At 56.5% G+C, this 20,851-nt stretch overlaps 2 protein-coding genes across 4 annotated transcripts; one reads left to right on the top strand and one right to left on the bottom strand.

Annotated features, from left to right (window-relative positions):
- Window positions 1-460: 460 nt before the first annotated feature.
- On the top strand, window positions 461-6,254 carry LOC131487973 (lysosomal membrane ascorbate-dependent ferrireductase CYB561A3). Its single transcript, XM_058689215.1, has 6 exons — window positions 461-478; window positions 949-1,147; window positions 2,302-2,510; window positions 3,105-3,259; window positions 3,996-4,152; window positions 4,797-6,254. Exons 1-6 carry the CDS (start codon window positions 473-475, stop codon window positions 4,818-4,820), a joined length of 750 nt encoding a protein of 249 aa, XP_058545198.1. The 5' UTR covers window positions 461-472; the 3' UTR covers window positions 4,821-6,254.
- Window positions 6,255-7,718: 1,464 nt separating this feature from the next.
- TKFC (triokinase and FMN cyclase) lies at window positions 7,719-20,787 on the bottom strand. Of its 3 annotated transcripts, none has more exons than XM_058689212.1 (18): window positions 20,682-20,787; window positions 19,184-19,299; window positions 16,416-16,605; window positions 15,192-15,302; window positions 14,936-15,117; window positions 14,102-14,180; window positions 13,682-13,771; window positions 12,897-12,931; window positions 12,732-12,816; window positions 12,551-12,640; window positions 11,903-12,019; window positions 11,467-11,586; window positions 11,189-11,326; window positions 9,231-9,337; window positions 9,023-9,126; window positions 8,852-8,885; window positions 8,658-8,747; window positions 7,719-8,288 (listed from the first exon to the last, which is right to left on the bottom strand). In XM_058689212.1, exons 2-18 carry the CDS (start codon window positions 19,184-19,186, stop codon window positions 8,127-8,129), a joined length of 1,737 nt encoding a protein of 578 aa, XP_058545195.1. In that variant the 5' UTR covers window positions 19,187-19,299; window positions 20,682-20,787; the 3' UTR covers window positions 7,719-8,126. The 3 variants fall into 3 exon arrangements, with proteins under 3 accessions (XP_058545195.1, XP_058545197.1, XP_058545196.1); XM_058689214.1 differs by having other exon boundaries at window positions 20,659-20,762; XM_058689213.1 differs by lacking the exon at window positions 20,682-20,787 and adding an exon at window positions 20,447-20,649.
- Window positions 20,788-20,851: the final 64 nt, after the last annotated feature.

Raw genomic sequence — 20,851 nt, 5'->3', positions numbered from 1 at the left:
AGGGTGACCGCCTTGAGAGCTGGGCCCGTGCTGCCTACATGTGTAGTTAGCGGAAAAGCCGAGACAGCCCTGTGGCTTTGTGTGTTTGCCCGCCAAACCTCACACCCACCTGCCTGGTGTTAAAGTGCAACTGCTTAGGGCCCGAGGCATTTGTCTGAAACCAGAGTTGGTTTCTGAGTTTATCAGGTACACAGGGAAAGCTAAAAATAAACTCTTGCTTTCTAGACCATGAGTTCTTGCTTCCTCCTTTCTCCTCTGAACTTTCCACGGAGGAAGAGAAAGCAGAAGTGTCAGGCCTGGGGGCACCTGAGGGCTGTTGTCCAATTGCAAGTGTGGAGTGTGGGGGGTTCTAGAGCAACAGCCTGATCTTACTTCCTCAGTGGGAGGTTTAGCCCCACGGAGTTCACCGTCTAGGGAAGAACTTTTTTGTAGAAGTGGGAGATCATAGGACTTCCTCTCTTCCTTCTTCCTAATGATGGTGTGTTTGCTCCTTGCAGATTATGGTTTTGCCTCCTTCTGGTAGAACTGAGGGCTGAGGCGTTTCTACGACTCTAGCCTGGATTTTGATTCCTATCCCTCATTTTCCGTGGGGAAAGGGTGGGGTGGATTCTTTACCTTTTGGCCCTGTGAAGGGAGACTAATCGCAGGGCTTTGGGCCCAGAGCCTTGACGTCCGGCCCCGGCAGAGGAGGGCCCTCTCCAGAGCCGGCCGCAGGCCCAAGCTGGCCGTACTGTGTACCGTTGGGTGCTGGGGTGGGGCCAGCCTCACTGTCCATAACCAGAGATCAGGCCTCACGGGGCAGTGCCCGGGCTGGTGGCAGGAGATCTGAAGTGAAAAGCACCCACCCCTTGGGCAAGAGTGAGCTCAGTGTTCCCTCCTTTAGCTGGCGTGTGGGGTGCGCTCCAGCCGGCAGAGCCGGCGGGGACGTGTGGCCTCTGCTGCTTCCAGGGGCGCCTGGTCAGAATGGCTGCCGGGTGGTTCTACTTGTCCTTCTATGCACTGTCGCTGCTGGGCCTGATGTGCATCATCCTCGCCGTCTACTGGATGCAGCTGTGGCATGGTGGCTTTGCCTGGGATGGCACCAGCCTCATGTTCAACTATCACCCCGTGTTCATGGTCGCCGGCTCAGTGGTGGTCTACAGTGCTGGTGAGTACGAGGCCCTGGGAGACGTGCCGTGACCCAGACCCGGCCGGGGCAGAGCTCTCCCTCTCCACAGCTGGCCTTTGTCACTGCCGGGTTTGCGGCTACGAGAGTGGGGGAGGCCGGGCTGTCTGTGGCCCCCGGTGTCATTTACAGGAAGGTAGTAGTGAGGAGGGGGGCCACCTGAGAAGCAGAGCTTCACGGACACTCTGGGGCGGGGGTTGGCACGCTTCTTCTGTAAAGGGCCAGATAGTAAACGTTCCAGGCTTTGCAGGCTCTACGATCTGTGTTGCAGCTACCCATCCTTATTCTTGTATCGTGAGCAGCCATAGATGACATGAAAACACACCCGTGACTGTGTTCCAGTAAAACTACTCACAGAAATGCATGGCAGGCTGGACTTGGCCCATGGGCTGTAGTTTGCCAACTTCTGCTTTAGGGAGCAGGAGATTGAAGCGTCTCATGACACGGGTCCTTCCATGAGGAAGCTGCTTACCCGTGCCAGGCCCGTGTTTGCCCCGTGCATCCAGAGCCGGGCCTTGGGCCCAAGTGAGCCTCACTTTCCCCACCTGTAAAATGGGAACGGTGATGACATTGGTCGTAGCTGCTTATCCTGTGCACTTCAGATACCTCAGCCCATTTTGTTCCTATGAGAAGCCTGCGAGATGGGCTCTGCCGCTCTCCCCATTTTACAGATGGGGAAACTGAGATTTAGAAACAAGAGGCCACAGAGCTGAGAGGCAGAGCCGGGCTGTGGACCTCGGTCTGTGTAACCTGATTAAGAGCCCGGGTTTGTGACAACTAACTGTGCTTGTAAGAAGGCGGAAGAAATAACGAAAGCGACATTGCTTTCTCACCCGCAGAACTGTGCTTGAGTGCATTTGTTATGTAATGACATATGTACACATCATTATGTAATGACAGACCGGTGGGTCCAAGAAACCCGCTTCTCCCTTTTTGTCACTGTTTTGTCTCCCTCTGCCCCCTTCACGGCTGAAACGATGTGAGGAGAGGAGATGCCGGGGAGTGGGTGGCCACGTGCTAGCATTTCCTTCCTCTCTGGTTGGGAGGTGGTGTGGGACCGCGTCAGGTTAATTCTCCCTAAGGTGCTGGGGGAGCCGAGGGGAAGAGGCCGGGCCCTGGGACGTTCTCTCCCGCAGCATCGCTGGTGTACCGCCTGCCGCAGTCGTGGGTGGGGCCCAAGCTGCCATGGAAGATTGGCCACGCAGTCCTGCACCTGCTGGCCTTCATCCTGACCGTGCTGGGGCTGGTCGTCGTCTTTCAGTTTCACAACCACGAAAACACCGTCAGCCTCTACTCCCTGCACAGCTGGCTGGGCATCGTCACCGTCTTCCTTTTTGCCTGCCAGGTGGGTCCTCTCCTTCGGGTTCCCGCTCCCAGACGGCGGCCATGGGCTCCGGTTGGGACTTCACTGGCATCCGCACCAAATACTCCCTCCGGTTATTGCCCAGAGATGGCCCTGCAGGGCGCATCCCATAGAATCGGCAGCTTAAGTGGCCGCAGGAGACTGGTAGTTCCCACGCCCGTCCCCCTGCCCCTCCGTTGTCCTAGCTTTATCATAGCACATACCACGCTGATGCGGTCTGTGGTCTTTTCCACCTTCCCCGTCCCCACCTTTCTGTGAACCAGAAGCAATTCTGGAAGTGGTTTCTGCACACTCACGTCAGCCCTGCACAGGCGAGTTTTATGGGGCAGGACTGGAAGGCAGCAGAGACATTACAAGGGTGGCTGGGCTTTCGGGAGACTGGGCTTATAAGCTAAGCATTTCGTGGAACATTCTGGTTTGGCTAAGAAATCGACCATAGTGCGGGAGCTGGTGGGAGGTTTGAGCTGGGAAACAAGGGCGAGAGGCCACCGCGGGGTCGGGGGCCCAGTGGGCGGGATGGCCTGCTACACCTTCAGGAACAGCATGGTGCAGTCAGGCACCTCCCTGTGTTCACAGTGGTTCCTGGGCTTTGTCGTCTTCCTTCTGCCGTGGGTGTCCGTGTGGCTGCGCAGCCTCCTTAAACCCATCCACGTCTTCTTTGGAGTTATCATCCTCTTTCTGTCCATTGCGTCTGTCATTTCCGGCATTAATGAGAAGCTCTTCTTCAGTTTGTGAGTGGGATGGGGCCCCCAGCTCTAATGTCGAGGGGAAGGCATAGCGTCTTCCAAAGATGCACCCTGAGATCACAGGGCCTATCCAGGGGTGGGGAGCCTTTGGAGATGGGCTTGTTCTTGATCTGGAAGGTCATGGAATCTTTAGGTTGGGATTGGTAAATTGGTCAGCAAAAAATTTATCTGCCATCAGATTGACTTAGTACCTACTGTGTGTCAGAAGCTATTCGAAGCGCCTTAAATTTAATCCTCTGATCGTTTTACAACATGGATACTGTTGTCATTGCCGCTTACAAATAAGGGAGCTGAGGCACAGAGAAGTTAAGTAGCTTCCCTAAGGGCACACGGCCCGAAAGTGGCAGAGCTGGGGGTTAAGATGACCACCTCATGCCTAACCACTACCATCCCCCATTATTTTAAGGCATGGGGGGTGGGTAGTGAAAAGCAAGGAAGTTATGAGGTCAGACTTGGGTTTAAGTCTGGGCTATGCCATTTACTAGTTGTACGACTGTGGGCAAGCTCATATTTTTGAGCTTTAGTCTCCTCATAGGTGAGAAGCATCCTGCAGATACTTGTGGTGGTGGCAGGGACCAGAAACTATGTTAACATTCCAGGTCACAGATGGTCCTCGGAAGCTTTTCTCTCTCACCATCCCGTTAAGGGTGTTGGGTCTATCACTGGGCCAAAACAGGTGGCAAAAGTCTCTCGAGGGCCCACGGTGTTTTGTCATCTTCAGGAACAACAACACCCAGCCATACTCCAGTCTGCCCAGTGAAGCTGTCTTTGCCAACAGCACCGGGATGCTGGTCGTGGTCTTTGGGCTACTGGTGCTCTATATCCTCCTGGTTTCATCTTGGAAACGTCCAGAGCCAGGGATCCTGAGCGAAGGACAGGTACGGGGTCTTGGGTCTTTCATTCCAGGTTGGGGTAGGGCCAGGCCTAGAGAAGGGCCACCCAGGAAGGGTTCGGGCCTTGCCGGGAAGCCCGCTCAGTAACATGGTGGGAAACTGGGTCGACTGATGGTGGGGTTAGGTTGGCTGATGGGGGGGGCAGTGTGTCAAAGCGGCTCATCCCAGCCATGGTGGCAAATGGAGCTGCTCAGAGGCTCCCGGGGCCTGTCCCTTGGGAGAGGACAGACGGTTATGCCCTTCTCCAAATTCCTGTGGCTTCATGAGGGGAAAGTGTGGCCTTCTGTCCTCCAAGGAAGGGCTTGAGCATGACGAGAGGGTGTCGGAATTCCCATTCTCCCAGCTTTGGGGCTGGTCTTGGGGGCGGAGCTTATCCAGCAGGTGCTGGCTGACGGGTTCGGTGTGGGTTCCGTGTGTGGGTAGGTTTCCCCCTGAGGGATGTGGTGAGACGGGGGGTGCATCGGACTGAGGGACTTTGGGGCTTCCCTGAGAGATGTGGTGGCTTGGGCGGGGACCGCCCTGCGGGTCGGGGGTCTGTCTGAACAGCTCGGGCCAGGTGCGACTCCTGCCAGTCAGGGGCAGTTGTGGTGTCCTGCCATTAACGCCTGTGCCTCTCTCTGTCTTTCCAGCCCCTGTTGTGTGACGGGGAGTGAAGCGGGAAGGGCACCCACGAGCAGGTGGAGGTGTTTCCCCCCAGAAGCTCTTCTCTGCCAGGGCCTCCTCTCTGGTTTCGGCAACAGACCAGCTTTGCGCTCTGGGCCCGAACCTCTTCTGGCCTCCACGTGGGGCCTGCTCTCCCCACCGATCTCCTGCCCACCCGCTCTGCTTGGTGGCTTCTCTACCCCTTCCTGGCATCGACTTCTCGGGTTCTCCACACACGCCGCCCCAGCTGCTCACGCTGTGTGCTCCCTGCTCCCTGTGTGAAGTCAAGCTGATTTCCCCTCTCGGCCCCTAAGGATCTGGTAGAGACTCTCTCCAGCTCAGATAAGCCAGGACGCAGGTGCAACCTGTACGTGGAAAGTGAGGGAGGTAACGGTGTCCGGCAGCTTTCCCTGGAAGGCGTGCGTTATATTTGGGCCGCCCTGACCGTTGGGCGGCCAGCATCGGCCGTGCCCTCCATCCAGCCCGCCCAGACGTGAGGCTGGAATGGAGAAGGTGGAAGGTGATGGAAGGTGATGGAAGGAGGAGAAGGGCAGCAGAGGGGCTTCCGCAGAGAAGCTGAGGAGCTGACTGCTCTTTGCTGTTCTGTTTCGTGTCGCTGCATTCCTCGTCCGCCTGCACTGTGACCACGTGCCTCCACCTCTCGCTGCTGCCACAGCCCTGGCCTAGATCCTGGCCTTTCCCTGTGACTTACGTGCCCGTCAATGTCGGGCAGCCCGAGGAACCCTGATGACCTGCTCTCCCAAGAACCGCGTGTCCCCGGCTGCCCCACAAGGGATGCCCCTGCCTGGATCAGGGCCTCCCCACCTGGCCCCGGGCAGGCTCAGCCTCGCTCTCTTGGCAGAGCCCCTGCCCAGCTGATTTTCACTCTCTAGCTCCCCATGCAACAAGCCAAAGTTGTGGTGCATTGTGCCCCGTGGGCCGCTTTCCAAGGTGCTCCCTGCTGAGTACCGGAGTGCCTCATTTGCCCCCTCAGTGGCTACTTTCTTGGCCAAACCCAGTCTCCTGTTATGCCTGAGGGCGAGCTGCGGGGGGGGTGGGGGGGGTGAGTAGTGGGGGATGGGACGGGGGAATCTGCTCCTCTCTGAAGTGATGGGGCTGTGGCTTTTCCCGCCCTCTCCAAATGAGCCCTGCTGGGACCCAGCTCCATATTGCCGTGCTCAGTGACCAGCAGCACCAGTGCACTTACCCCTGGCAGGTGGTGAGGAGGCGGACCGTCCACCCCAACCCCGTGTGGCCCGATGTCGGCAGGACTGTGACTGGACTTCCTGAGGGGATGGAGCCTTTGAAGCCACTGGGATGACTTCCAGGCACCTCAGTCACGTGCCCCGCGCCCCCTCTTTCCGTATGGGTGGAGCTGTAACTTGTTCACGCAGCTTGGTTTCCTTTAATCGTGTTTTAAAGAATCAAAGCCTTCTCTACTGTGATCACATTATGGTTAATTGAGCTCTGGGAAACTTGTGAAAGCCTCGGGACAGTTGTGACATTCAGACTGGGGAGAAACACACCAAAAGGCGCCAGAGATCTCCAGGCTGCCCTCCTGGAATGGTATGTGACTCATGGTATGTCTGGATGTCCTTAATAACGAAAAGCTTCTGAGTACTTGGTTATCTCACAAGGAAGGAAATGTTTCCTGTTTTTACAACTGGAACTCAGAAACTGGGTAGTGACTTGGTCACTGGTAGCTGAGATCACTCAGCCAGGAAGTGGTAGAGTTGGGATCCACAGGCCAGGTGTTTATGCCAGTCTCCTTCCCAGCTGCTGGGTGTGCGCACCTATGCACTGAAAACCATACCTAGTGACGAGGGACCCGAGGTGCAGGCTCATGATGGACAGGGGACCCTGAATAGAGAAGCCCAGGGACTGAGGGAGCCTGCGGCCAACTTTGGGTAAAGTGACGGAGGGCCCCCTTCCCTCTGTGATGAGGTGTAGATACCTCCTGCTGGTGGATCAGATGACCCGGCAGGAGTCGGGTGCAGACACTAGTGATAACAGGAACTCAGCGAGTGAGCACCTGGGCTGTGCTGGGGGCTTTGCCTTCAGTTCATGTCAGTCCCTGTCCTTGTCCCTGTGAGATGGGTACTGTTCTGATTTTACAGATCCCAAGAGGCTAAATAGTGGGCCTGAGTTTATGTATGTAGCCGGTTTGAAGCCAAATCGGGATTTAGTTGTGTCTGAGTCCACACCAGTGCCTTTAACTGCTCCCCTGCACCGAGCACGGGCCAGGTGTGCGTATCGTCTCTACCGTGCACCGGACGCAGCAGCCCCTCCTGCTTGCCCAGGTGCTATCCGCGATTGCCCTAGGGACCTGGGGTTTGGCTTGGGTGCAGCTTCTGTCCTACCACTGAGCTTTAGAATATGGTGATTTCAAAAAAAATTATATATAAAATACGGTGATTTCTTCTGGTGTCCTGTTTGCCCACTGGATTCCTGAAGGTTATCGTAGTGCTGAGAAAAGCACGCCTAGGAGGTGTGGTGTGTGTACTGGAGGGAGAACGGGAATGGGATCCCAGTGGAGCCAGCCCAGCTGCGTAGACCCTACCTTTGGGTGTCACGTAGAAGGGTATGGGTCGTGATCATCTTTTTTTTTTTTTTTTTTTTTTTAATTTTTTAATGTTTATTTATTTTTGAGATAAAGAGACAGAATGTGAGCACGGGAGGGGCAGAGAGAGGAGACACTCTGAAGTAGGCTCCAGGCTCAGAGCTGTGAGCACAGAGCCCAACGCAGGGCTCGAACTCACGAACTCTGAGATCATGACCTGAGCCAAAGTTGGGATGCTTAACCCACTGAGCCACCCAGGCACCCCGGGTCATGATCATTTCAACCAGAGGCTGAGGCCTTAGTGCCTGGCGTATTGGTGGGAAAAATCTCCCTCAGCAGAAGCCAGAGCTCTTGCTTCCATGTGGTTTATTTGCTTGTTTTTCACATTGGCTCAGGGTCAAGGTCGGAAGGCCTTTCACAGGAAGCCTTAAAACCAAATTAGCATGGCCAGTTAAAGGCCATGTTGCCACCCAAGGAAAATGCCTATCACTGAGGCCTCAAGGTGGCTGGGGCAGAGCAGCATGACCCCAGAATTCCACCTCCCTGAAGAGGGAAAGGGCAGCGTAAGGTGGTACATGACCCACTCTGGGCCTGCAGTTTCTGTAGGAATTCTGGAGGTTGGTAGAGGGTTCCCTGCCAAACTCAGGACAGGCCCTGGGGGCAAGGGGACAGGGAGGGTCACAGCTGGAAGACAGGAGGAACTGCCAGTGGCCACCGCTGAGCCGCGGTGAGAGGGGCACAGAGGCCCAGGAGGCGCTCACACACCCTTGTGCTGCAGGGCCTCCAGGATGGCCCGGAGAATGGCGGCCGTGGCCACTGCCCCAGGGTCCGGCTGATCCAGCCTCGCAGAGCTGATGTAACTGGCTCTCCCGGCTCCCGCTTCCATAGTCTTGGTGGCCTCGGCCGCAGCCTCCGCACTCTGAGTGGGAACATGGGAGCAGGCTCAAAGACAAGCCACCAGGCCTCCTTCCTCCCATGGACCCTGCACCCCTCTGCCCCAGCCCTATCAACGCCCTGAGTACTGTCACCAGGGTGGACAGGTCACCTCTCACATACGTCTGGCAGGGCAAGAATTACCATCTCCTGAGGGCTTGCTATGTCCTAGACACTGTGCTGGGGCTGCACGTCTCTCTTAGCCTCACAGTACCCCTGAGATAGGTACTCCTCTCCTGTTCAGAGGAGGAAACAGGTACACGAAGGATATTAACTTGTTCAGGGTCACATAGAGATGGGAGCCCAGTGGCTCCAAGCCTGTCTTCCTGGGTGGCTGGGTCCCAGCCTCACTCACCTGGACTGCTTTTGTCAAAACATGGAACAGATTGGCCCCTGGGCTCTTCCAGGCTTGGAGCTCCTGTCCTGCTGCCCACAGGGAATCCAGCTGGATAAGGTGAGGGAAAGGGGACTGAGGAGAGGCCCTGCCACAGAGGGGGGCCTTCAGGGCCTCTATACTCAAAAGAGGGAAGGGCTGGGCTGAATACACACCATAGTCCTGTCCCCTGGAGCAGCCTTCCCGTACCTGGCAGGGAAAGAGAATGTGTGGGACTCCCTGCAGGGAGTCACTTTAGGAGTGGGGACCGGGCCTGGCTGGGAGTGGGTGACATCATCCACTGCCCCCAGCCCACTCTTGGTCTCAGGCCCGGGGCTCTGGCTCACTTCTGCATGGCCTCCAGGCCGGCATCCATGGCAGCAGACCAGGCTGGCAGGTCTGTCTTGGCCTTGAGTGGCTGGGCCGCTGCAGTCAGGAACAGGCCATAGAGCTGGGAAGGACCAAAATGCTGAGCACACGGGGCTGGCCTGGGCCTTAGCCAACCGGGGGGATCCCTCTGTCAGCCCTCCGGTCCCAGGGGCTGCCGGCACTCACCGCCCCAGAGGAGCCTCCCATCTTCTCCAGCAGCAGGAGAGACAGTTTGGAGAGTAGCTGGGCAGGGCTGGCAGGGGGTGGACCCTCCTTCAGCCACCCTTGGATTGCTGCAGACAGAAAATCATCGAAGAATTCAGACTCTCCCATCTGCCTGGACCCCAACCAAGCACCCAGGCCTCGCTGCCAGGCTGAAGTAATGGCCACAGGAAGAGGCTGAGGAATCCAACCTCGGGAGATTCCCAAAGCTCCTTTTCTTTCTTTTTTTTTTAACGTTTATTTATTTTTGAGACAGAGAGAGAGACAGAGCATGAATGGGGGAGGGTCAGAGAGAAGGAGACACAGAATCTGAAACAGGCTCCAGGCTCTGAGCTGTCTGCACAGAGCCCGACGCGGGGCTCGAACTCACGGACCGTGAGATCATGACCTGAGCCGAAGTCAGCCACTTAACCGACTGAGCCACCCAGGCGCCCCCCCAAAGCTCCTTTTCTACACCCTCTGGGCAGTCTGCAGAGCGGTGGGAAACCGGGACTGACAGGGACCTTGGCACCTGTCACCCAGAAGCTGAGGCATGCCCCGGATACCCTCGGCCTGGCGTTCCCTGCCTCAAGCCCCTGCTTCACTTCTCGGCCCTTTGCCCTGCGTCCTCCTTCCTGGATACTCCTCGTCGGCTGTTTGCCTCCCCCACCCGTACATAAGCCACGAGGGCAGGGAGTTTTATCTGCTTGGCTTACTATTGTATTCAGAGCCGCAGAGCAGTGCCAGGCCCGGGGTGGGCCTAATTCTTGATGGAATCCAGCCCATGGTGGCTGGATAATTAAGAGCCTTTCATTAGTCTGGGTAAGCTGAGAAACATAAGGACAATTATATGAGTTTTCCTTGAATCTGAAAGTTATTATTCACTATAAAAGATTACACGTTGGGGCACCGGGCTGGCTCAGTAGAACATGCGACTCTTGACCTTGGGGCTGTGAGTTCAAGCCCCATGTTGGGCCTAGAGCTTACGTATATACATACATATGTACATACGTAATTTTATCAAAAAAATATTTTATTTTGCAATAACAACATTTCTACATTTGTAGTGTTAGAAGAAACTTCTAAAAAAAGTATTTTTTAATGTTTATTTTTGAGAGAGACAGAGACGGAACGCGAGTGGGTTAGGGGCAGAGAGAGGGAGACACAGAATCCGAAGCAGGCTCTAGGCTCCGAGCTGTCAGCACCAGAGCCCAACGTGGGGCTCGAACTCACGAGCTGTGAGATCATGACCTGAGCCGAAGTTGGACGCTCAACCTACTGAGCCACCCAGGTGCTCCTTAAAAATTTTTTTTAATGTTTATGTTTAAGAGAGAGAGAGAGAGAGCATGGCAGGGAAGGGCAGAGAAAGAAGGAGACACAGAATCTAAAGCAGGCTCCAGGCTCTGAGCTGTCAGCACAGAGCCCAACACGGGGCTTGAACTCACAAACTGCGAGATCATGACCTGAGCTGAAGTCAGATGCTCAACTGACTGAACCATCCAGGTGCCCCTAGAAGAACCTTTTCTTATAAAAACAGGTGAAAGGGATGCCAGATCCTATGAATGACCTCAGGGAAAAATAAAAGTTGTCCGTCCCATGTGAACACTCCCAGTGCTTTTGAAATTGTTCTGGTTCGGGGCGCCTGGGTGGCTCAGTCGGTTAAGTGTCCAACTTCAGCTCAGGTCATGATCTCACGATCTGTGAGTTTGAGCCCCACGTTGGGCTCTGTGCTGACCGCTCAGAGCCTGGAGCCTGTTTCAGATTCTGTGTCTCCCTCTCTCTCTGACCCTCCCCCATTCATGCTCTGTCTCTCTCTGTCTCAAAAATAAATAAACGCCAAAAAAAAAAAAAAAAAATTGTTCTGGTTCGTGAAATGCCAAAATCTCAGAACCAATGTTCTACACCAGCTCCTCTCTTAACCCTAGAGGGACCCTGGCACCAACCTCTGGCAGCACGGCTATGGGTGGTGCCACAATCCCCGTCGCCGGCAGCTCGATCCAGGGCATTCAGATGTTCCTCCAGGCCCAGGAGGGTGGCGCACACCCGTTCCAGCACAAGCACCGTCTGCCCGGAGGCTAAGCCTGGAGAGGGAGGCCAGCGGGGAAGAGGCTGAACTTGACCCGTGTGGGGAGGCATGGGTAGGAGATCCCTTGTCTACCCCACACCCCTCGGGGCTTAGGCCAAATCCCTGGGCCACTTCCCTAACAGCACAGCTCAGTACCTCCTGTGGCAGTGGAATCGGGGACCTCCAGAGGCTCGGCAGGGGCTGCCCGGCTCCGCTTCCGCCCAGTCACGGAGACCTTGGCCACGTTGGGCCAGGCTGATGCGGTGGTTTCAGCATCTAGGAACAGCAGGAGGACTCTTGTAGACACAGGTCAGCCGGTCAGGGATTAAGTGGGACATGGACTCCCCACCTGTGCCTGGTTCCCTCCATCTCAACAAGCAAGTACTGAGTGCCTGCTGTGTACAAGGGAAGTGTGAAGGGTCCCTGGGGAGGATCCTACTACCAACGCCTCAAGTGAGAGCTGAAGGCTGGAGAAGCCACAAAGGGCCACTCCACAGAGGTCATGGTCCTTGAGGGGGTGTCTCCAAGTCCCCATGGCTCCTCCTGGCCACAAGGAGGCCAGGCTTGGATGACCCCCGCTTCCAGGTCTCACCGATCAGTTTCAGGAGAGGCTCATCCACCAGCAGAAGGGTGAGAGAAATGCCAGGCATCTCCAGGGCAGACATGAAGGTGCCCACTAGGGCACGGGCGATCTTCACCCCGCGGCCCTCTGCAATACCAGAGTGTGGAGGTCCATGAGGGAAGGAGAGGAAGGTGGGCACTTGTCCTCAGAGCGTCAGAGAAAGAAACGGAGAGAAACAAGGACTTTGGAAGCTAGGGTCCTGAGGTTAGTAGGGAGAGGGCCAGATTCCCTCAGGGATGCCCCAAATTACCACATTCCCTGGAGGTGCCCCCTCTATAAGGAAGAGAGGTAATTACAAGTCTCCTTTACTGAGTTCTCAGCAGGTGCCAAGCCGTATGCTAAGTGTGTTATGTTTGTTTAATCTCGTGTGATTCTCGTAACGACCCTATAAAGCAGATACTATTGTTGCCACTTCCTAGCTGACAAGGAGACAGGCTCAAGGCATCCAATCATCAGCTGGCAGAGTGATGGCCTGATTTGGGCTCGTCTGCCTGTACGCCCCTGCTCTGGGCCATCTCAAGACCCCATCTTGGCTGCTTTTCTCATGTCTGGCTTCAAAGGGCTGCAGGGAAAGCAGCTCCAGGGGTCGGGGAGGTCCCCTTCCGATGCAGGGCTCACCCAGAGAGCGGACAGCCGCGTCGGCCATGATGCCCAGTTCCAGGAATGACAAGCCACCCAGGTTGTTGACCATCAGCACCACTGAGGAGCCTGTGGGCAGACATGACACCTAGGTGAGACTCTCCAGGCCCCCTGCCCAGAGTGGGAGGAAAGGCTGGGAGGCAGCGTGACAGCCCCTCACCAGACTGCACGGGCACATGGGACACGTTGGAGGAGTTCGTCATGTGGTCGAGCATGAGTGTCACGATCTCGTCGGCGGATGCCATCTGTCAGAAGGAAGAGTCAGGGGTGAGCTGCGTTGGGAGGCCTTGGTCTTACACCAGCCTGGGCCACGGAGTCCTCTCACCTTTATCCGGCGCACGCCAGCTTCCCCGTGGATCCCTGTGGATAGACTTGGTCACCGTGGACCCACTCGGGGCCTGCGGATTTGCTTCTCATGTTTTGCTCAAGGATTTACTAAGTACTCAGCACGAGGCTAGGCACCGTGTATGTGAGGAGTGTCGGGGGCAATGGACAGAATAATGAAAGCTACACAGTCCGCTCTCTGGGAGCTTATGGCTGGGTAGTGGAGACAGCTAGAACCTAACTACTTAACTTTTAACTAGTTAAGCAGCTTTAACTAGAGGCAATCACGGCGAGGCCACCTGAGGCCTCTGCCTATCACTTGGGAAGCGTGGGGGAGGAAGAAGGGAGCTGGGTGGCCTCTGACCCCCTTTGAAAGAAGGGCTGATTTCTGGCAGAGGTAGAGGGGCCCAGAAGTGGTGTGAACAAAGACAAGGAGGTGGGTGGTGCACAGAGCCCCCATGGCCAGAGCCCTAGGCGTGGACGGTAAAGCAGGTAAAGAGACCAGGCAGGCCGGGCCAGAAGGGCCTCAAGTGCCCACATAAAAATAGTAAGACCCGGGCGCCCGGCTGGCTCTGTCGGAAGAGCATGCAAGTCTTGATCTTGGGGTTGTGAGTTCAAGCCCCATGTTGGGTGTAGAGATTACTTAAATAAACTTAAAAAAACCCCAACAAAGAAGACTACTTTGGCGCCTGCTCCAGGTGAGCAGGGAGGAAAGCTCCCAGGGCATAAGACGTGGGCAAGACCCAGGCGCAGGCACGGCCAGGACAGGGGTGGCCCCAAACTCACCCAGGCCTAGCTCCACCTCGTCCGGTGAGAGCTCAAAGGTGGGTCTGGAGCCAGGGACGCTGCAGGAGGACAAGCTCACTCCCAGGGTTCCTGCGGGAACGAGGACAAGGCGTGAGAAAGATTCTGCTCTCGGCACCGGGCATCGGGCCAGGCAGCAGAGACACCTCGGGAGCCCTGCCCACGGCAGCCTCTTGGCTGACACAGGCCACCAGACTCTTCACCTCGGTGGTGGAAGGGAAACCCAGCTTGGGGACCCAAGCTACCTGTCCCCTGGAGCTCCCCCAGGAGACGTTCCCTCAGCCCCTGGGGAGTAGCCTGGAAAGCCCTCCTATGCAGCTGCAGGGAACCTGCTCCTAGTCAGTCCCAAGGTCAGCCTCATCCTCCCACCGGCCCCTCCCAAATCCCTGGGACGGCACTCACCCATGGCCTTGGCAACCACGCTCACCCGATTTGTGATTTCCTCCAGCCCTACACCTGCCTCAGCCAGGGCACCTGCCACCTGCACCCGCACAGAATGAGGGGAAGGGGTCACCGTACCACTTGGGGGCAGACGACCGGCTGGGGCTGAGTTTCTAGTTGGGAAGAGGGCATCTCAGTACCATCACTCAACCCGGCCCACCACATTTAGGGCAGAAGAGTGCACCCTCTTGCATTCACAGTGCACTTGCCAGGAATCTTCAAGAACCCCAATGTGTTGGGAGCCAGAAGAGACTTTGCAAACAGAGAAATGGACCCAAAGAAGGGAGGTGACTGGTCCAGTGTCACACAGCTAGTCGGTGGACGCCTGGCCAAGGAACCCTGGTTGACTCTCAGAAGCCTGGGGGGGGCTTTCAGCAGGTGAACAAGCTGGTCAGATACACATTTTCAAAACCTCTGGGGCAGGGTGGGGAACATACTGGAGGGGTAGGCAGGAAGCTGGCAGGGAACCCAGGGAGGAGCAGCGACCACCACCCGGGCATGAGCACATGGGCGCCTGAACCAAGGCTGGGACAGGAAGGGCAGGGCTCTGGGGCACGTGCGTCATAGGGGCATTCAGGAGTCCGATCACTAGGACAGGGCAACTGGGTGGGTGTGGGGAAAGGAGAGGGAAAGGTCCGGGAGAATGCTTCCATTCTCTGCTTGGGTAGTTGAAGGGGCTTCCTGGATCAGGGCGCACTGGGGAAGGAGTGGCTTCTTGGGAGGTGGGCTGGCTGGAAAGAGCAGGCTGGGGGTGGGGGGTGCCGGCCAGCCAGTGTCCCGGGTGGGAAATCTCACCTTGTGTATGAGCACTGTGCCGCAGAGTCCCCGCCTGCCTGCCTTCTTCAGGACGGTGAAGGCGCTGTCATCCCCGATGACCACCATCTCCACGGGGATGCCCTCAGCCCGGGCCTGCTCCCGAGCCAGGCCGAAGTTGAGCCGATCCCCAGTGTAGTTCTTCACGATGAGGAGGGTCCCCACTGCAGAGGCAGCCGGCAGGGCCCCCTCAGTGCCTGGCCTCCCCGCAGCAGCCCCTCCTGCACGCCAGGCTTACCTGTGCCTGCCTGGGCCACTGCCCTGATGGCTGCCAGGATGCTGCCCACTGCCGGGGAGGTGAACACGGCTCCTGCGATGACCCCTGTCAGCATCCCCTTCCCTACGAAACCTGGAGACAGAGCGGGTGCTCGCTGGGGACCTGGGCCTGCAGTCCCCAGGGTTTCCCGTGCTCCTGGGCTTCACGGTTTGGCAAGGCCTACTGTGTGCTCAGTGCTGAAAGAACACCTGGGTCACCCTCCACAGACCTTTCCTCAGGGGCTGTCTCCTCGGAGGGCCTTCCCTGACCTCCCAACGGAGGCAAGTCCCTGCCCCATCCCCAGTGACTCCCTGTTCCTTTACCCTGCTCTCCTGTCTCTGCTACTTGATTTACACGCTCTGAAACGCTCTTTAAAAAAAAAAAAAAAAAAGTTTACTTATTTGGAGAGAGGGAGAGAGAACCAGCAGCAGAGAGGCAGTAGAGGGGGGGACAGAGGATCCGAAGCAGGTTTGTACTGACAGCACAGAGCCCAATGTAGGGTCCGAACCCACGAACGGTGAGATCACGACCTGAGCCGAAGTCGGATGCTTAACTGACCGAGCCACCCAGATGCCCCTGGAATGCTCTTTCACTGTGTGTTTACCTGGTTACTGCATCTCCAAAGGAGAACAGAAGCTCTGTGAGGGCAGGTACCTTATCTTTCTGACTCACTGGTGCATGCCTAGCGCCCAAAGCAGTGCCAGGCAACAACAGGTTCTCGTGAATGGTGCTCAGGATGGCTTTGCCGAGGGAGCCAGAAAAGGTACAGATGATACAAAGCCTGGTCCCTGCCCCCCAGGATTGCTCAATGAAAACTCCCATGTCTGGCACTGAACAGGAAACAACCTAGGACTGTCCACGTTATATGCGAAAATGCAGGGTGGGAATTCAGAAAAAGTATACGGTTCTAGGCTGGAAAAGTCAGGAAGGCTTCATGGAGGAGGGGAAGGGTCACGTGGGCCTGGAAGGCCAGGATTCACAGAATCACTGACTCGCAGAGCTGGAAGGGCCTCCGAGGTCATCTGGTCCAACCTTGTGCTTCAGAGACACAGAGACCGAGGCCCAGAGAGAGGCCACGACTGGCCCCGGATCTCAGCCTGAGGGACTGGGAGAGGAGGAATCGGGACCCAACCGGGGCTTTGTCCTCAACACCCAGGAGCCCCGAGGATCTCCCAGGAGCCCGTGCACTCTGCCCAGACTACTCACCAGCATGGGCAGGCTCATGGCCGGAGCCCCCACCTGACAGGAGTGCCACGCGGCCCTTGAGGCTGTCCAGGTCAGAACGGAGGGCCACGCGGTGGCCCCGCAAGAGATGCAGGTTGGGGTTGCAGGCCACCAGGCCAGCAAGGGCATCGTCGGCACAGCCTGCCACCGTGTTCACCAGCTTCTTGGATGTCTGTGAGAGAAGAGCAGGGAGGAGGCTCCAGGTGCGGCTGGCAGGGACATGCTGCTGCGGCTAGGACCCCTTAACCGTAGGGAGACCCCAAAGGCCCAGCAGTTCCTTGAACTGGGCATGCCTTTCTTAGGTGGCTGCTTCTGGGAGTTCTCTTAATTTGGGATCATTTATTCAGGGCAAAATTTATGAAGCGCTTTGGACTATGGGTCAAATTTAGCTGGGAGAATGGCTTCAGTAGAAATAAAAGAGGGGACCTAGAATCCTGAGTATTAACGAATGTAATAACATTAGGGCCCAACAGTCTTCTTCTAAGGAGGAGAAGCCCTAGGCTGAGGCTCCTGTGCCTGGAGGAGGCACCCTGTTCCCGCCGGGCCTCTGGTGCAGGACAAACATTTCCTGAGCCTCTTGGTGTGCCCGGTGCTAGGCACTGTGTGCAAAGAGTTAACAGACGCTGGTCCTGCCCTTGATGGAAGTGCAGAGAGATCATTTCCACATGCTGTGGGAAGTGCAGCACGAGAGGAATGCCCCGTGTCCTCGGTGGATCCCGAGAATCTTTGTGAGGACAGGTAGGAGTTAGGAAGGGAAAGGACACGAGAGGCCCGGGGTAGGGAAAAAGGATGAGGATATTCCAGGTCGCGGGGGGGAGAGTCCACGCCAGGGTCTGGAGGTGTGAAAGCATATGGTGGCCGGGCCAGGAAGCAAGTTAGAATGACATGAGCAACCAGTGACCGTCAGGAAGAGGTGGGCAGGTCCTTACAAGTAGAAGGTGGGACCTGGCCATGGGACACCTCGCTTGGGAGGGTCTGGGGCAGCTTGCCTGAGGGGAGAGCCGAGCTGACACAGGGTGCAGGCAGAGGCGGCCAGTGCGGGGACTGGAGTGGAAGAGATTTGGGTTCTGCAGTCACGAGCGCTTGGGCTCAAAGCCCACGTCTGCCTCTCATCGGCTGTGAAGGCTCAGGGAAGACACCTCACCGTTCTGACCTCTGTCTTCCTTGGCAAATTGGGGACTTAATAAACTAGAGTAGATACCTGCTGTAGGGTCAGAACTGAATAAAAGGCAGCTACTCCCTTTTTCTCCCTTGCTAGCTGAACAAGGTTTGCAGACTAGGGTGTGGGTTCTGCCTTTGTCCCAAAAAGAGACTAGAGCCTAATACGGACCCAGAGGGGAGGATCCCAGCGCCGCCTGGTGGCCCAGGGCGGCTTTGAGCCAGGTCCTGTCAAGGTGCATCTCCCTGAGGCTCCTTCCCTAAACCTATGGGCATCCGGTTCCTTTGTGCAAACTCTGGCAGGGACCAAAGCCGAGCCACCTGCTCTGGGATTAGGAGAGCAGCCCAGGTCAGCAGGAAGCGAGCAGAATAATAAGACTGGCTCTGTTCCCAAGTAGGGACTGAGAGCGAGGTCTGGGTCTAAGTGCTTCCGGGCATGCTTCATTTAATATTCCCAACCACACTATGCAGGAAAGATTAGCCTGGAAGAGGAAACCGAGGCATAGTTTAGTGACTTTGCCCAGGGTCACACAGCCAGTGAGTGTCCAGGTCTGCTTGGCTCCAAAGATAGTCCCATTTTAGCCTTATCATGCTGCTTTCCCGAGGGGCTGAAGGGAGGCGGAGAGCGACAGAAGTCTTGCCCTAGTAAGGGCATGGGCTTGTGGCTCTCAGAGCCCTCTGGGGACTGGAATACGCAAAGAAATTCTGAGTAGGTCTCAACTTCAAGCCCAGCCTTCAGAGCCACCAGCCTCCAAGAATGTGTCCCCCTGCCACTCCTGACAGTCAGTCTTGCCTGGGATTTGCAACCAGAGGCAGAAGGGGGGGCTCGGGCAACCGTGCCAACCCTGGTTCCCAGTGGCCTGAGAGGATAGAAAAGTAAAAGTAAAGGAAGTTGATTAGGCACTGAGTGAGGACTCCCGGATTCAGGTCTGATTAACACCTCACGGCCACTTGGAGGTGGGTCCTAATATGCCTCGCACGGCAGGTGAGGAAAACAAAAAACCACCTCAGAGAGATCAAGTCTTTTATAAGAAGGTCACACAGCTGGTTGGTGACAGGCTGAAATGTGAACCCACGTCTCTCCAAGGCCTGCTTTGGTTCAGATCTAGTTCTAGAGTGGACCTGGAGTAAGGCCCAGGGGCATGCTGGGCCACCCACAGTGTACCAGAGGTGTACCACCCACAGGGTGTAAGGAACACCTCTGGGACCAGCCCACACTTGCCTCAGGTTCAGGAACAGGCACCAGATCCTTTGTGACTTCTCCTGTGACTGCTACAGTGTCTATTATAGAATAGGCACCTAGGAATGTTTTAATCTAAATGTATGACCGAGACCAGGGGCAGATGGGCCTTGGAGGGACTGAGAGGCTGCAGCCCCGGGCCCGGCTGGGACCAGCTGGGAAATGGAGGGAAGCAGAGATCCGGCCCTGAGAGGGAGGATGACCCCCTCTCCTCTCATAACCTCTGTGAACCTCAGGAGGCAGCAGCGTCTTTTTGTCAGGGTGTAAGGAACTCCAGCATGCCTAGGGCTGGCACCCCCACTGCTCTAAGGCCACGGTATCCTTCCTCTGCCCTGGCCCTCATGGGACTCACCATGGTGGGGAGGCTCTGAAGCAAGCTGAGTTCACGCCTTCACGTTGAGCTGCCAGAGGCTGGGCGATCCCGTGGGTACTACCTGGGTCTAAGCACAGCAAAGGTCGTAGGAGCACCTGTAGGAGAGGATAACAGTATGAGCCGCTGGAGGCACTGGCAGCCTACTGGCACCCTGCTGGCACAATCACGCATCCAGGGCCCTAGTAATGAGGGAGCTGCCCCAGACTTTGATCCAAGTCCAAACTCTAGTACGTGGGCTGCGAATGGAGAAGAGCATGGGGCTGACCAAGGTTCACACCTGCACTTGGCTGCCAGAAGACAGACTGATCCATGCTGGGCACAGGGCTGCTTTTATGCCCAAGAACAGCACCCACCTCATCACCAAGGGGCGTTTACCCACGGAGTAACTTCAACTCCTATATGGGCATCGCATGCAGTGAATTCATTTACAAAGATCTTCATGCACTTGGTCTTGGCACCACACCAGGAAGGGAGCAGCTGAGTCTGTGACCCCATTTTACTTCTGGGAAACAGGCAGAGAGCTCGAATGACTTGTCCAAGGTCATACTGGTAAGAGTCAGGACTCAAACTCAGGCCTAGTTTTTCTACAAAGCCTGTGTTCTTTTTACTGGCTGTTCAGTGCTTCCTAAGTCAGGCAGAGTCCTTGTTTACGTAGGTAAATGGCAATGACATTTTAGCTTCTCTCAGTGCAGCCTTGTTCAGAGGTATCTTGGGGTCATCCAAGGTCTCATGCTCACTCTGCATCTACAATAGAAAGAATCTGCACCCAGGGTCCCCACCTAGCTCTGCCTGACTTACTGGGGAGATCTCAGGTAAACCAATTCCCCTGAGCCTCAGCTTCCTCATCTGTAAAATGGGGGTTGCCTTCTCTGTGGCATGCTGTAGCTGCTCCAAGCGATGTGGTCCTCCTCCTACTCCTTCCTTGCAAAGCCTCTCTGAGGTGGAGTGGCCTGGAAATTGCAGGACTGACTGCTTTCCTGGGCCATTAAAGGTCTCACCCTGGGGAAATTCCGGTTTTGTGTTTGAGGTCAGAATTTCTACAGCAACGGGGGCACTAATAATGAGGGCAAGTGGCCTAGCGGGCCCTCCCATATCTGAAAAATAAAACACAGTTTAAAAGAGGAAAGGTGAGGCTCCTGGTGTCCTCGGGGTAAGGCAGAGTGATCGATCATCCTAGGGCCAGGTGAGGGTACCGGCTGAGTTTGGAGGAACTGGGGGTGCTAAGGAGAGAGAGGTCCGGACCTTGGTTCCAGTCTGGGAGGTGCACAAATCGCTGTCCCCTCCCTGACCCTCCTAGACCTCTGCAGTACTTCCGGTTCCAAAAGGGAGATCAGCCCCGAGAACTCTCCGAGCAATGGAAGAGGGAGAGGACGGGGGTCTTCGGTTGGGCGAAAGACGCGGACGGGGGCTGAGGGCAGCGGGTCGGTTCCGAGGGCGGAGGAAGGGTCCCCCACCCGCTCACGCCCGCAACAGCCACCTCCAAAACCGCAGCCGCTTCCTAAGGACCCCCGACGGCTCGCCCTCATCCGGGTACTCCGGGCTCGGGCGGTAAGAGACGGGGCGGGGCCTCTAGGGGCGGGGCCTCTTTTGGTTGGCCGCCTAGGGCGCCGTGAGTCCTCCAAGAGGCCAGGTGAGGCCGTCCCGTGA

Source organism: Neofelis nebulosa, chromosome 10 (assembly GCF_028018385.1).
Source record: "Neofelis nebulosa isolate mNeoNeb1 chromosome 10, mNeoNeb1.pri, whole genome shotgun sequence".
Classification (NCBI taxonomy): Eukaryota; Metazoa; Chordata; class Mammalia; order Carnivora; family Felidae; genus Neofelis; species Neofelis nebulosa.
This window is presented reverse-complemented; position numbering and strand designations above follow the sequence as displayed.

Bases quoted from the DNA above. Each gene is read 5' to 3' on its own strand.
- TKFC (XM_058689212.1), bottom strand. The intron at 15,118-15,191 runs GTAAGCCTGGCG...CTGCCTCTGCAG, and splicing joins AGTGGCCCAGGCAGGCACAG to TGGGGACCCTCCTCATCGTG. The intron at 8,748-8,851 runs GTGTGTATTCAG...CACCTTATCCAG, and splicing joins CTCCAGGGGACAGGACTATG to CTGGATTCCCTGTGGGCAGC.
- LOC131487973 (XM_058689215.1), top strand. The intron at 1,148-2,301 runs GTGAGTACGAGG...TCTCTCCCGCAG, and splicing joins AGTGGTGGTCTACAGTGCTG to CATCGCTGGTGTACCGCCTG. The intron at 4,153-4,796 runs GTACGGGGTCTT...CTGTCTTTCCAG, and splicing joins GGATCCTGAGCGAAGGACAG to CCCCTGTTGTGTGACGGGGA.